Source organism: Ostrea edulis, chromosome 3, assembly GCF_947568905.1.
Source record: "Ostrea edulis chromosome 3, xbOstEdul1.1, whole genome shotgun sequence".
Lineage (NCBI taxonomy): Eukaryota > Metazoa > Mollusca > Bivalvia > Ostreida > Ostreidae > Ostrea > Ostrea edulis.
In genome coordinates, this window is record NC_079166.1 from 91681599 (window position 1) to 91698672 (window position 17074).

General features: G+C 37.1%; 2 protein-coding genes across 3 annotated transcripts in view; one reads left to right on the forward strand and one right to left on the reverse strand.

The window, feature by feature from the left end:
• LOC125672966 (reticulon-4-interacting protein 1 homolog, mitochondrial-like) overlaps nucleotides 1-17074 on the reverse strand; it is a 23386-nt gene continuing 6312 nt past the window's right edge. The window contains exons 3-10 of the mRNA XM_056159414.1: nucleotides 15690-15841; nucleotides 14866-14934; nucleotides 11657-11781; nucleotides 10281-10329; nucleotides 5539-5675; nucleotides 4870-5047; nucleotides 1714-1806; nucleotides 1-329 (exon numbers count right to left, since the gene is read on the reverse strand). Of these exons, the coding sequence (XP_056015389.1) occupies nucleotides 219-329; nucleotides 1714-1806; nucleotides 4870-5047; nucleotides 5539-5675; nucleotides 10281-10329; nucleotides 11657-11781; nucleotides 14866-14934; nucleotides 15690-15841 (914 nt within the window). The 3' untranslated portion in view covers nucleotides 1-218. The remainder of the gene's footprint in view (nucleotides 330-1713; nucleotides 1807-4869; nucleotides 5048-5538; nucleotides 5676-10280; nucleotides 10330-11656; nucleotides 11782-14865; nucleotides 14935-15689; nucleotides 15842-17074) is intronic.
• LOC130053003 (uncharacterized) overlaps nucleotides 15836-17074 on the forward strand; it is a 16487-nt gene continuing 15248 nt past the window's right edge. For both annotated transcript variants that reach the window (XM_056159409.1, XM_056159412.1), the window contains exon 1: nucleotides 15836-16076. The gene's annotated coding sequence lies outside the window, so the exon portion shown is untranslated. The remainder of the gene's footprint in view (nucleotides 16077-17074) is intronic.

Below are 17074 nucleotides of genomic sequence, written 5' to 3' on the forward strand. Positions count from 1 at the left end.
TTATTAAAGGTAATTTTCTAATATTTATTTTATACATGCACATGTAACAATACATACATCATATAACAAGAAATAAACGAAATTCTAATCTGAAGGGATAGTTATGACTATCAAATACTGGTGATCACTGACCATTAAATCGGCACATATATCCGACATGCGTGAAGTCACATGACTGTTATATACCAATACAAACACAAACTATTCTATACAGACGACTAGGTACACATGGTGATGACATTTTTTCCCCGGGCATGTCCTTCTTCCATTTTTTCATAAGCTCTGTCGGCCTCCAGAAAAGGAAACACGTTGTCGATAACTGGCTTGATCTGAGAGAGAAATGAAAGTATGAAACAGAAAGAGGAAATGTGGTGGGATATAAGAATCTCTAATGTTTGTGGGGAAAGAAAGGAATACGAAGATGATAACACTGACTGGCATTTAGCAATTACAATAGATAATTGTGAAATATGAATGTACATGTATACTCAAATATCTGTCTCACATCATCTGTCTCACATCATCTATCTCACATCATCTATCTCACATCATCTATCTCACATCATCTATCTCAAATATCTGTCTTATATCATCTGTCTCACATCATCTATCTCACATCATCTATCTCAAATATCTGTCTCACATCATCTATCTCACATCATCTATCTCACATCATCTATCTCACATCATCTGTCTCAAATATCTGTCTTATATCATCTGTCTCACATCATCTATCTCACATCATCTGTCTCACATCATCTGTCTCACATCATCTGTCTCACATCATCTATCTCACATCATCTGTCTCACATCATCTATCTCACATCATCTGTCTCAAATATCTGTCTTATATCATCTGTCTCACATCATCTGTCTCACATCATCTGTCTCACATCATCTGTCTCACATCATCTGTCTCACATCATCTGTCTCATCTCTCTATCATCTATCTCACTATGTTTATATTTCTTCATCTCCCTCTATCGTCTGTCTCACAGTTTTTATCTCATATCTCTATTATCTGTCTTTTAGTCTTTATCACATCTCTCTATCATCTATCTCAGTCATATCATCTCTCTATCATCTATCTCAGTCATTACCCCATATCTCTATCATCTATCTTAGTTTTTATCTCATCTCTCTATCATCTATCTCAGTCTTTATCATATCTCTCTATCATCTGTCTCAGTCATTATCTCATATCTCTCTCACCTATCTCAGTCATTATCTCATCTCTCTATCATCTATCTCAGTCTTTATCTCATATCTCTCTCATCTATCTCAGTCATTATCTCATATCTCTATTATCTGTCTTTTAGTCTTTATCACATCTCTCTATCATCTATCTCAGTCATTATATCATCTCTCTATCATCTATCTCAGTCATTGTCTCATCTCTCTATCATCTATCTCAGTCATCATCTCATCTCTCTATCATCTATCTCAGTCATTATCTCATCTCTCTATCATCTACCTCAGTCTTTATCACATCTCTCTATCATCTATCTCAGTCATTATATCATCTCTCTATCATCTATCTCAGTCTTTATCTCATCTCTCTCATCTATTTGTCTTTATCTCATATCTCTTTCATCTATCTCAGTCTTTATCTCATCTCTCTATCATCTATCTCAGTCTTTATCTCATCTCTCTATCATCTATCTCAGTCTTTATCTCATCTTTCTATCATTTATCTCACAGTGTTTATATTACCTCGTCTCTCTTTATCATCTGTCTCACGGTCTGTAGGTGTTTTCTGCTAGGTTTGAACATGGCCCATCTGTAACTTCTTCCATCTTTCAATCCCTGAAGAAATCATCATATGTACCATAGTATAATCTATTCTTATTTGGTGGTTGTTGTTTTGTTTTGGTTTTTTTTATTTTATTATTTTGGTCTTTTTCATTTCATATGAGGAAAATAACATTTTCAAAAGGTCTTTACTTCCTGGTCTTTGAAGTGTTTTTACTTTCTCTTTTTCAATGAGAAATGAGATCAGAAGAAAACATTGAACATGTGACTCCATTATATGTTGTGTGTAGTAGGGTGATACCATGCACAGTCACAATGCCTCAAAATGAAAGTATGTCAGAAAAATAATGACTGCCATGACTGGATCAGAATCTTTACTGTATTAGGCCATTTTGGCACAAAGCTTCTTCCGCTAATACTGTCCATAGCTTTCTATTTTACACTGTTTAGGTCGGCATTGCTTATCACGAGTCAAGTCAGCCACTAAATAAACATATAGCTTTCTGTTTTACGCTGTTTAGGTCGGCATTGCTTATCACGAGTCGAGTCAGCCACTAAATAAACAGATAGCTTTCTATTTTACACTGTTTAGGTCGGCATTGCTTATCACGAGTCGAGTCAGCCACTAAATAAACAGAATACTGATTCTCATCCACCATTTCAATGGCAGCAGAAAACGCACAATCTTCCTTGTTATGTCAACCCAAATCTATTGAATATGAGTCCCCCCCCCCCCCGACACTTCATAAATATTCCATAAACCTCTCAGAAGAAAGAGAAACCTGTGGAATTAATCCCCTATACAATAGTTTGTGGAATTATATACATCAGTATGGACCCAGTTTAGTGCAGTGGAAATATTATGCAGTTTTGCTGAGATACAGTGGCATGAACCAGGATTCTGTACATTGAAATATGATATAAATTGTGTACAGTCAAAACTGCCATAGCGACCCACTGTATTAAGCGACTCATTGTCGTATGTGATCATAAAAAGTTCCCCCCAAGACGTTACTCTATATATTGTACCTGTATTAAACGACCACCTGTCTGACGAGACCAACGACCATGTTTTTTACAACCTTTTCGTGTATTTTCACAAAATTTTACCTCTATTTAACTACTGTACCTTTTTCGATTACAACGTGATTACTACTTTCGATTTCAGTTGAGCCGTCTATTCTGGGAATTATCGCCCCTAACACTTTCGTTTTCAAACGCACGACTATTCTGGGAATTATCGCCCCTAACACTTTCGTTTTGATACGCACAGTTTGGCGATGATTTTGTTTAGTCGGCCCTCTGAATAAATTATTATACCTAAGCTGTCAACATGCAGTGTCGTGTGTGGTTAATTAATAAAACCCGAGTTGATGTTTATTTAACAAAATCAAGGATCAGGGAATCAAGGCCGGTGTATTTGAAGGTGTGAATTTCGACAAACTTTAAGAAGAGCCGGGAAATGAAAATCTACCACTTGTTATACCATTATGTTCAACAGAGTAAAAATTTGTCCCATTGTGATATAAATCAGGTAAATATTGTGCTTAGGACTGAAATTTTAAACGGAGTATTCGCAGTTTTTCCTGCATGAGATACTAGAGGTTTCCAGAATAATGACCGGAACTAGCTGCTTACTTCGACATGCCCCGAGTATTTGACACGTCTGAGTTCAAGAAAATTGCCTGCATTATTTCTAAGCTTAAAAGATTTGTTGTGTATGTACAATGGATATTGTGATTTATTTAATGTTTCTCAAATTGAATAACATTTTTCCAGCATGTATTGTACAAAAGGAGACGCAACACTTCACCATTTGCTTTCTTACCACAAGCATTGCATTTTTTAGTTACACTGTACAAGTAGGCTATACATGAATACCCTTTACAACAAAGTGTTTATAAGTTTTAAAAATTTTTACATGCAGTTCATAAATAATTTTTAAATCTCATGTAGATGTGTAATATGAAATGCATGCAAAGTTTATCATTTTTAAATAGATTAAATGTAATTTTTGATGAATAAAAAATTATGATACAACACATCATATTCTAGATTTTTAACTTGTGTATAATTAATTTTATTTTACAACTATTAAAACCGTACTTGATATTCTTAATGATAAATTCCAAATACATGTAGTAATTTTCTCCATTGTACAAATTATTTACGATATTTTATCCATTAACTGCGGAAAATAGGCAACCTGTATTAAGAGACCACCTGTCATATGTGACCTTTTTTCCATTCTCCGTTGGACGGTCTCTTAATACAGGTTTCACTGTAATTATTTCTTGGTTGTTTAAATTCAAGAGATAGAAGTACCCAGGAACTCCACCAAAACGACCACAAAACATATTGTCTCTACAATGTGTCTCAGCCCTCTAAGTATTGTTGCTCAGTGGCGGATCTAAGAAATATCCCCCACTGTGTCTCGTTATCTGTGTGTTTTACAGTGTTAGGCTGCGTATCTCGGTGGCGGATCTAAGAAAGATCCACCACTTTATCTGCGTGTTTTACAGTGTTAGGCTGACTATCTCGGTGGTGGATCTAAGAAAGATCCACCACTTTATCTGCATGTTTTACAGTGTTAGATCCACCACTTTATCTGTGTGTTTTACAGGGTTAGATCCACCACTTTATCTGTGTGTTTTAGTGTTAGGCTCCCATTCATTAGATAAAAAGCTCCAGTCCCACACAGATTTCAATTCTTTTTTTCTGATTGAATTTACTACAGAAATACAATTTTTTTTCAAACTGAAATAGCTAATTTTAAATGTTTTCGCTACAGTAAGATGTTCATATATTTCCTATGCTGTAGAATTCCTTGATGAATTAATAGTACGGTCAAACATCGTTATCTCAAACTCGATGGGACCGAGAAAATGCTTCAAGATATCCGAGGATTCAAGATATTGAGGGTAAAATATTTAAAGAATAAGTGGTTGGTACTTCGGAATAACTTTGATATATCCATGGTATTTGAAATATTGGTGTTTTAGATAGCGAAGTTCTACTGTACTGTATTTCCTATGCTGTAAAATTCCTTAATGACTTTAGAGCACTGTAAATCCCCAGTACTGGAGTCATTAGAACCACCCTACAAAACAGACTCACCTGTAAAATATTGGCTGTGAGATTGGCACCAGATCTCAGGAGCCCCGGGAGAATTCCATAGTCGTCTGTGTTCTGTAAAAATGGGGTCTTTATTGTCACTAACTTCGAGTTGTTCCATTTCTTCAGAAGATCAAAGGAGAAGTCCACCCCTCCGTGGACGTCTAGGATGAGATCATACCTGTAAGACAGTAATTAATGAAAACTGACAGTCAGTTAGTATTCCTATATTAACAAACACTCTCAATTGCTACTGTGGCCTTGAACTCATTCGTGGGGTCAAGGATCATACCAACACCATGTACGGATACTTAAAATCAACAAACTGCAGACTAGTGGTTCTAGTGTATAAACCTGTGTGAAACACGAAATCCCAAAGGATCCAGGTTTGGCTTAGGGTCATGAATCTAACCACTGAAACCTACACTAGATGTCAGGATATTTCATACAATGATATAATTTGACATTGTTGATCCGAACAGGAAACTTTTTACTCCCTGATGGTGGCCCCGTCCTGATCTTAGGAGTCACGGTTTGAACCAATTCAATCTAGATTTCATGAGAACAATTTTAGCTGCATGGTTCTTAACCAGATTTTAAAACTTTTCCCAAATTGATAAATTCCTTTGCAACTTTGGGTTAGATGTGCTAAAAACTAAAATATTGCCCAACCCTTTCATGTTTCTCAGCTCCTGCTGTACATTCTGTGTTTTGTAGTCGATTACGTAGTCAGCTCCAAGGGAGGTAACCAGGGAAACGGCATCAGTGGAACAGGTCGTCGTGACGATGGCTCCCCATGCCTTCATCAGCTGGACAAGGACAGAAAAGTTCAATAAAGCGAGAATATATTTGTTTTTAATGACCTACTTCATGTGAAATATTTTTTCATAAAAATCCACCAAAAATACATGTCCAAACTCTAATTTTCATTCAGCATTGTTAGGGGTACACAAGATAATTTACATATGAATCATTTTCCTGCATTCTTCCAAGAATATATAAAGGTACAGTATTTAATGCCTTCAACATAATAGCAATTAAAAATCACTAATGGTTAATCGAGAGCTATTTGACTGAGACAGACAAGGGTACATATGAGAAGTAAAACCTAAAATAGTCTGCTTTACATCATCAATAAAAAAACAAGAGGCCCATGGGCCACATCGCTCACCTGAGTCACCTTGGCCCATATCTGAAGACTTTCCGTATATATTTGCATGTAAAACTTTAGTCCCTATTATGGCCGCAACTACCCTTGGAAGCCACGATTTTTGCAAACTTGAATCTACACTACATCAGAAAACTTTCATGTAAATGTCAACTTCTTTGGCCCAATGGTTCTTGAGAAGAAGATTTTTAAAGATTTTTCCTATATTTGTATGTAAAACTTTGACCCCGCCCCCACTTGTGGCCCCATCCTACCCACCCCCCCCCCCCCCCAGGGGCCATGATTTGAACAAACTTGAATCTGCACTATGTCAGAAAGTTTTCTTGTAAATATCAGCTTTTCTGACTCAGTGGTTATTGAGAAGAAGATTTTAACTATATATTTGTATGTAAAACTTTGATCCCTCTTGTGGCCCCATCCTACCCCCGGGGGCATTGATTTGAACAAACTTGAATCTGCACTATGTCAGAAAGTTTTCATGTAAAAATCAGCTTTTCTGGCTCAGTGGTTTTTGAGATTAGAAGAAGATTTTTCCTATATATTTGTATATAAAACTTTGATCCCCCTTTGTGACCCCATCCTACCCCAGGGAGCCATGATTTGAACAAACTTGAATCTGCAATATGTCAGGAAGCTTTCAGGTAAATTTCAGCTCTTCTGGCCCAGTGGTTCTTGAGAAGAAGATTTTTAAATGACCCCACCCTATTTTTGCCATTTTGTGATTATCTCCCCTTTGAAATGGACAGGGCCCTTCATTTGAACAAACTTGAAAGCCCTTCACCCAAATATACTTTTGGCCAAGTTTGGTTGAAATTGGCCCAATAGTTCTGAAGAAGAAGATAAAATTGTGAAAAGTTTACAACGACAACAACAATGACAGACAACGGACAAATTTTGATTAGAAAAGCTCACTTGAACCTTCGGTTCAGGTGAGCTAAAAATGTCAGTATGATTTCAGACATGCTACATGTACAATGCATATATTTAAACAATAAAATGTTTTCTTTGTTGTTCTATTGGGTGATGAAGGTAGCTAGCATTGCAGAAAAGAAGCAGGTAATGTAAATTTTTCTGCAATGATTGCTACCTTCATCATCCGATGAAAGACATTTTATTGTTAGCTCTTCTGAACCGAAGGCTCAAAGAGCTAATCATATGGCCATATGTCTGGTGTGCAGTGTGCGTCAACTTTTTGGAAAAAGGGCTATATCTCAAGAACCCCTTGGTCAATTTTTGTCAAATTTGTCACAGGGTATCCTTGGCCCAAGGGCTTTCATTTGTACTAAAACTAGGGTTATGACCCTTTAACAAGGGGAGATAATTAGGAAAATGCAAACAAAAGTAGTGGTTGCTAAAAAAAATCTTCTTCTCAAGAACCACTGGGCAAATTATCCCTAAACTTATGCATAAGGATGAGGATAGGTTGTAGATAAAAAATTGTTCAAGGCATCATCCTGGGGCAAAGGGTGTGGTCTCAAGGTCACTTCAAAGTTGACCTTAAATTTTGTTTTGTTAAAACTTTGATATTTTGCTTAGTACAAGGACTAGGATCATCAAATTTTGTCAGTTGATGCATCTTAGGACCTAATATCATGTTGTCTCAAAAGTAGGTCATGGTGACCTACTTTTTGAATTTCGCAGGTAATTATTATTAAATGGATTTTGATGCACATCTTGGACACTTTTGAGCCTATGATCATCAAAAGTTGTCAGTTGATGGATCATGGGACCTTGAAGTGCATCATGTGAAAAGTATGTCACCATGACCTACTTTCTGAATTTTATGGCTAATCATTTATGAATACATTTTAGGTTGTTATTTCAGATACCGAGAGGTTTAGAATCATCAAACCTTGTAAGTTGATGCGTCTAGAGGTCTCGAAACATATTTATTAAAAAAGTAGGTCACAGTGACCTACTTTTTGAATTTTGAAGACATTCAAATTTCACATTTTCAATTTTAGATGCATATTTTGGACACTATGAAAGCTAGGATAATCAAACTTTGTCAGTTGATGCATCTTGAGTCTTCATAGTTTGTTGACCAAAACGTAGGTCACCGTGACCTACTTTTGGAATTTGACGGCTATATTTTAATATTTCAGATACTATTTGACTTACATTTATCAAACTTTGTCAGTTGATGCATGTTGAGTCTTCAGAGTGTGTTGACTAAAAAGTAGGTCACAGTGACCTATTTTTGGATTTTGACGGCTATAATTATCTTAATATTTCAGATACTATTTCACTTACAATCATCAAACTTTGTCAGTTGATGGGTCTTGAGTCTTCAGAGTGTGGCGACCAAAAAGTAGGTCACTGTGACCTACTTTTGAAATTTGACGTTTATATCTGAATATTTCAGATACTATTTGACTTCAATTATCAAACTTCGTCAGTTGATGCATCTTGAGTCTTTGGAGTGTGTCGACCAAAAAGTAGGTCACTGTGGCCTTCTTTTGGAATTTGACAGCTATATTTGAATACTATTTGAATTGTCAGTTGATGCATCTTGAGTCTTCAGCGTGTTGACCAAAAGTAGGTCACCGTGACCTACTTTTGGACAGTTACATTTAAATTTTGGGGTACTATTTGACTTAACGTCATCAAACTTTGTTAATTGATGAATCTTGGTTAGTGAGAATTTTTGCCTGTTCTACAATGTATCAGAAGAGCAATTCTAGGCCCATGGGCCTCTTGTTTATATTTATTTTTTAATGCATTGTTTTAAAATATAAACTAGTTTTAAGTTATAAAATATTGTATGGTTGACCATTTGTTACATTAAACGGAACAGCCAATGCACCCTTTGACCTTGATGACACTCCATATTTGATAATGATTACAGACAGGTGGTACTAAAAACCAGATTGAACTAGATTGCAACATTCATGCATTCATTGTCATTGGTGAAAGAAATGTCAATTTCTATAAAAAATATAAGAGAAAAGATTCTTCAAACTTAACTTATCAAAATAAATCACAGGTACATTACAGACTCTGAAAAGCCTGACTGTGTGGTAAGTCTCTTACATTAAAACCCCACCAGCAGAATACTGACCACCAGCAGAGTACTGACCACCAGCAGAGTACTGACCACCAGCAGAGTACTGACCAGCAGAGTACTGACCAGCAGAGTACTGACCAGCAGAGTACTGACCACCAGCAGAATACTGACCACCAGCAGAGTACTGACCACCAGCAGAGTACTGACCACCAACAGAATACTGACCACCAGCAGAGCACTGACCACCAGCAGATTACTGACCACCAGCAAAGCACTGACCACCAGCAGAATACTGACCACCAGCAGAGTACTGACCAGCAGAGTACTGACCACAAACAGAGTACTGACCAGCAGAGTACTGACCACCAACAGAATACTGACCACCAGCAGAGTACTGACCACCAGCAGAATACTGACCACCAGCAGAGTACTGACCACCAACAGAGTACTGACCACCAGCAGAGTACTGACCAGTAGAATACTGACCAGCAGAGTACTGACCAGCAGAGTACTGACCAGCAGCAGAGTACTGACCAGCAGAGTACTGACCAGCAGCAGAGTACTGACCAGCAGAATACTGACCACCAGCAGAATACTGACCACCAGCAGAGTACTGACCAGTAGAATACTGACCAGCAGAGTACTGACCAGCAGAGTACTGACCACAAACAGAGTACTGACCAGCAGAGTACTGACCACCAACAGAATACTGACCACCAGCAGAGTACTGACCACCAGCAGAATACTGACCACCAGCAGAGTACTGACCACCAACAGAGTACTGACCACCAGCAGAGTACTGACCAGTAGAATACTGACCAGCAGAGTACTGACCAGCAGAGTACTGACCAGCAGAGTACTGACCAGCAGAATACTGACCACCAGCAGAGTACTGACCACCAGCAGAGTACTGACCAGTAGAATACTGACCAGCAGAGTACTGACCAGCAGAGTACTGACCAGCAGAATACTAACCACCAGCAGAGTACTGACCACCAGCAGAGTACTGACCAGCAGAGTACTGACCAGCAGAGTACTGACCACCAGCAGAATACTGACCAGCAGAGTACTGACCAGCAGCAGAATACTGACCACCAGCAGAGTACTGACCAGCAGAGTACTGACCAGCAGAATACTGACCAGCAGCAGAGTACTGACCAGCAGCAGAGTACTGACCTACAGCAGAATACTGACCAGTAGAATATTGACCAGCAGAATACTGACCAACAGAATACTAACCTGAATAGCAAAAGTCCCAATGCCACCTGACCCTCCATATATCAGCACTCTACAAAGAAAACATTCAGATGAATCAGATCTTGTCCTCACGTTTACACCATTGATTGGCATGATTGGTATAGGACATCCCAAAAAATATCCATTATCAAGTGTTAGAATGATGGCTAGGTAGCCCACTGTTATTTGTCAGTTTTGCTTCCTGTATATTCTCACATGTACCGTATAGTATTTTTTTTTCATGGGGTGATAAATTTGGCTTATTTTAGCAACTGGATAGCTTTCTGCCAAATTTTCACTCGCTAAATATGCACCCAATTACGACTTCAGCATTTGCAAGAGAGATAACTCTTCCTTGCTCACCAAAATTTATTCTGCTAAAACTATTATGATACCTTAGAGCCAGCAAATTGCCAAATTTTAGACCCGCAGTAAATACCTGCTATATGGTATTTGCTTATAAGTTAGTCGTATTTTTTCAGAATATATTATCATTGACCTTTTAAGAAATTGAATCAATTCTTTACGTCTAGAATTAACCTTAATTTACAACTATAAAATCACTATCCTAACCTTAAACTTCACACTACTAAGATCTCACACCTTTATAACTACTAAGATCTCACACCTTCATAACTACTAAGATCACACACCTTTATAACTACTAAGATCTCACACCTTTATAACTACTAAGATCTCACACCTTCATAACTACTAAGATCACACACCTTTATAACTACTAAGATCTCACACCTTTATAACTACTAAGATCTCTATACACCTTTATAACTACTAAGATCTCTATACACCTTTATAACTACTAAGATCTCTATACACCTTTATAACTACTAAGATCTCTATACACCTTTATAACTACTAAGATCTCTATACACCTTTATAACTACTAAGATCTCACACCTTCATAACTACTAAGATCTCTATACACCTTTATAACTACTAAGATCTTTATACACCTTTATAACTACTAAGATCTCTATACACCTTTATAACTACTAAGATCTCACACCTTTATAACTACTAAGATCTCACACCTTTATAACTACTAAGATCTCACACCTTCATAACTACTAAGATCTCTATACACCTTTATAACTACGAAGATCTCTATACACCTTTATAACTATGAAGATCTCTATACACCTTTATAACTACGAAGATCTCTATACACCTTTATAACTACGAAGATCTCTATACACCTTTATAACTACTAAGATCTCTATACACCTTCATAACTACTAAGATCTCTATACACCTTTATAACTACTAAGATCTCTATACACCTTTATAACTACTAAGATCTCTATACACCTTTATAACTACTAAGATCACACACCTTTATAACTACTAAGATCACACACCTTTTATTGGCAGTGTTACTCTGTTTCAGTTCTCCAACATCACAAAGAGCTGTCATCACCGTGGAAACCACATATGGGAGCGAGGCAGCTTCTACATCAGTTAAACTGGGTGGTCGAAGGGAAACCTACAAATCATAAACATTCACATAATATATTTCTTGATTATTATTTTTTCGCGATTACATTACACTCCATTAAAGTGTCTCGAACTCATTTGTCAATATAAAGTGCTGTTGGGTGCCAGAATATGTATTTCAAAGACTGCTAATTTGCGTTGTTCTGAAATGAAATCCATTAAACATAATTTAAGCTGTCATGATAATTTGCCCTTGTAGAACCTAGTCCTCACATGCAAGCCACTTCCCAATACACATAAACAACTTTTGCTTCACCATGTTTTAAAGTCAGAGAAAGAAACTATAAGAAGACATTTCTGATTTACATATGATTCAGAGGACTTGGGATTCAGCAGATTATTTCTGACTGATGTGTGGTCAGCAAACCATTTCTAACTTACATGTGATTCTGATCTCATTAGTACTTACATGCGACTATGATCTCATTAGTACTTACCTGTGATTCTGATCTCATTAGTACTTACTTGTGATTCTGACGTGATCTCATTAGTACTTACCTGTGATTCTGACGTGATCTCATTAGTACTTACCGGTGATTCTGACGTGACATCATTAGTACTTACCTGTGATTCTGACGTGATATCATTAGTACTTACCTGTGATTATGATGTGATATCATTAGTACTTACCTGTGATTATGATGTGATATCATTAGTACTTACCTGTGATTCTGACATGATCTCATTAGTACTTACCTGTGATTCTGACATGATATCATTAGTACTTACCTGTGATTCTGATCTCATTAGTACTTACCTGTGATTCTGATCTCATTAGTACTTACCTGTGATTCTGACATGATATCATTAGTACTTACCTGTGATTCTGACGTGATCTCATTAGTACTTACCTGTGATTCTGACGTGATATCATTAGTACTTACCTGTGATTCTGATGTGACATCATTAGTACTTACCTGTGATTCTGATCTCATTAGTACTTACCTGTGATTCCAATTGAATTAAAATTAGATGTTAGATCCGCTCATATATTCGCTACACAAACATCTAACAACATCCCATAGAGGGTCACGTCAGAGGTCAAATTTGCAACAGTCAATCAAATTTCCCCCTTCATATCGATTGGGTATTATCCCACAATTCCATGTATTGTTTATGCAAGGAAGAGGAAAAAATAGCGGCACCCACGATCGTGACTTATTTATCGCGTGTTTTGTTTAAATTTTAAACTATGGCGACATCGGGGGATCTTTTCATGTATACTTCAGCAAAGATGACATAAAGTAACTGTTCTTGTTCATTTTCAAAGCCTCGAGATCAAATATATTCAAAGCTGTTTTAATCGCTTCCATTTCTTCATCGGTCGCCATCTTTGATAAGTAACCAAATACAGTATATAATGAGGATTTTCATTGGATGCCGATAACATTCCACCTTTGTAGCGATTGGTTAATTTTTCAGGCAAATTTGACCTCTGACGTGACCCTCTACGGGATGTTGTTAGATGTTTGTGTAGCGAATATGTGAGCGGATCTAACCTCTAATTTTAATTAGATTACTGTGATTCTGATGTGATATCATTAGTACTTACCTGTGATTCTGACGTGATCTCATTAGTACTTACCTGTGATTCTGATGTGACATCATTAGTACTTACCTGTGATTCTGACGTGATATCATTAGTACTTACCTGTGATTCTGACGTGACATCATTAGTACTTACCTGTGATTCTGACGTGACATCATTAGTACTTACCTGTGATTCTGACGTGACATCATTAGTACTTACCTGTGATTCTGACGTGATATCATTAGTACTTACCTGTGATTCTGACGTGACATCATTAGTACTTACCTGTGATTCTGACGTGACATCATTAGTACTTACCTGTGATTCTGACGTGATATCATTAGTACTTACCTGTGATTCTGATGTGATATCATTAGTACTTACCTGTGATTGTGATCTCATTAGTACTTACCTGTCATTCTGACGTGACATCATTAGTACTTACCTGTGATTCTGACGTGATATCATTAGTACTTACCTGTGATTCTGATGTGACATCATTAGTACTTACATGTGATTCTGACGTGATATTATTAGTACTTACATGTGATTCTGATCTCATTAGTACTTACATGTGATTCTGACGTGATATAATTAGTACTTACCTGTGATTCTGATCTCATTAGTACTTACATGTGATTCTGACGTGACATCATTAGTACTTACCTGTGATTCTGACGTGATATCATTAGTACTTACCTGTGATTCTGATGTGACATCATTAGTACTTACCTGTGATTCTGATGTGACATCATTAGTACTTACCTGTGATTCTGACGTGACATCATTAGTACTTACCTGTGATTCTGACGTGATATCATTAGTACTTACATGTGATTCTGATGTGACATCATTAGTACTTACCTGTGATTCTGATGTGACATCATTAGTACTTACCTGTGATTCTGACGTGATCTCATTAGTACTTACATGTGATTCTGATGTGACATCATTAGTACTTACCTGTGATTCTGACGTGATCTCATTAGTACTTACCTGTGATTCTGATGTGACATCATTAGTACTTACCTGTGATTCTGATGTGACATCATTAGTACTTACCTGTGATTCTGATGTGATATCATTAGTACTTACCTGTGATTCTGACGTGATCTCATTAGTACTTACCTGTATATCTGACATGACATCATTAGTACTTACCTGTGATTCTGACGTGATCTCATTAGTACTTACCTGTGATTCTGATGTGACATCATTAGTACTTACCTGTGATTCTGATGTGACATCATTAGTACTTACCTGTGATTCTGATCTCATTAGTACTTACCTGTGATTCTGATGTGATATCATTAGTACTTACCTGTGATTCTGACGTGATCTCATTAGTACTTACCGGTATATCTGACATGACATCATTAGTACTTACCTGTGATTCTGACGTGATCTCATTAGTACTTACCTGTGATTCTGATGTGACATCATTAGCACTTACCTGTGATTCTGATGTGACATCATTAGTACTTACCTGTGATTCTGATCTCATTAGTACTTACCTGTGATTCTGACATCATTAGTACTTACCTGTGATTCTGATGTGACTGTGAACTCAGCATGTGATCCCTGTCTGAATGGAGACACTGTACCCCAGATCTGAAAGAGAAACGAGTCATTCTAAATATAGCACTGTCACACAGGTCTCTGATTTAGAAACTATAAACTCACACAGAGAAAACAAATTGATGCAAACTGTGCAGTTTTATGCATAACCTTTCATTCTGTCACCTTGATCATCAGCACCCCCCCCCCCCTTTCCCCTGTTAATTTATTTTCTACATTTGCTTCCTTTATAATGGATGTTTATAATAGAACTCAGTCTTTAGTTTTAATCCCAAATATCTTATAAATATCTTAATTCCCATAGTATTCAGAGCACCCCCAGTTCCTGACTTAATTCCCATAGTATTCAGAGCACCTCCAGTTCCTGACTTAATTCCCATAGTACTCAGAGCACCCCAGTTCCTGACTTAATTCCCATAGTACTCAGGGCACCCCCAGTTCCTGAATTCCTATTATCCCATCTCTACTCCTGCACTATTGACCCCCATCCCTAACCTCTTCACTCTTGACCCCACCCCACCCCCTAACCCCTGCACTACTGATCCCCACCCCCTCTGCATTATTGACCTCACCCCCTATTGTCTAACCTCTGCACTATTAATTAACCCCACCCCCTAATCCCTGTACTCAGTGTACTATCGATTCCACCCCCTAATCCCTGTACTCAGTGTACTAATCCCTGTACTCAGTGTACTATCGATTCCACCCCCTAACCTCTGTACTCAGTGTACTAATCCCTGTACTCAGTGTACTAATCCCTGTACAGTGTGTCCCAAAATATGACTTACCTTGTCACCCACTTTAATTTTCTTCACTCTCATTCCTGTCTTGAGAACAGTTCCAGAGAAATCTCTTCCAAGAATCAGAGGAAACTCGGACTGTGGGGCATGGAGTCTATCTCTGTTCCTGACAGTGTTTATCATTACATTGCCGTATCCCTCTATCGACAAAAATATAACATAAACTTCAAATTAATTGTCATTATCAAAAATATATTCTTCCATGCATTGAGAATGTATACAGTGATGATTCTTTTGGATGGTACTTCCAGAACTGTCACTTCCATGCAGAATTTGATTGTGGACATTTTTTCTAATAATGATATGACTTCTTGTAGGACAAACCACTGATTTCTGAAGTCACAATATGGTAATAGTCAGATTACAGCTGTAAGAGTAAGTATCTACTATAATAAATTATCATGACCAAGTCACCATGTCGGGGTTTAATTTTTACTTTTTTGAGCACTAGACCAGTCGCGGGCACCGACTTCTAATGATGTTTACTAGACCTGACCTTACATCAACTAGCCCTGACCAACTTTTAAAAAACCCCTGTAGTTTCTCAATATTTGATTCCTTAAAGCTGTATGACCTGATGTCCATGTATTATTTTTGTACATAATTATACTTTAAAGCAGATTAATTACTTTACAAAGTTATTAACTTTCCCCTAATTACATGCTTGAAAACATCTGTATGTAAAAGAAAACTGAGAATATTATTTAGAAAGTAAATATAGTGTGGTACATACATAAATCATCCAGAAAACCTCGGGCCTTTCACCCAAAACACGGTGTTTTCAGTGAAAGACCCGAGGTGTTCCAGATAATGCATAAATTATACAGTACATGTAAGACATCTATGAATAAACCCCCGCGCGTCAGGGGAATCCCAACATGATGTATTAACTCATTCGCAGCTGTCTAGTTTTATGGCTGAAAGAGCGTAAAACAACGAATTACTAAGAGGTATTTGATATTTTTATTTCTATTAAACTTATGGCACGGTACTGTTGTAACAAAATACACAGCTTTACACAGATAAGAACACCGATGATCTGAAAGTTTGAACTGGTCACGTACGTTACTGTCACTTGTAATGACAGGGTGACGCGGCTGTTTGTAAATAGATAATTTTGGTTAAAACAGGTGAAATAATGATTGACATGTCATACAGCCTCATAACTACATACGTGCGATGATTTAATAGCATTTTTACGAGAGGGAAAAAAATGTTGTAATTTGGACAATACAACTTTAACTCAAATGACAAACGCTAAGTTTGAAATGAAATGTATTTAATTGTCTTATAAAAAATCTTTTAAATTTCGTCTTTTATCTTACAACACAAATTTTCTGTCTTTTTAAATTCTACCAGGCACGGAAATTCTT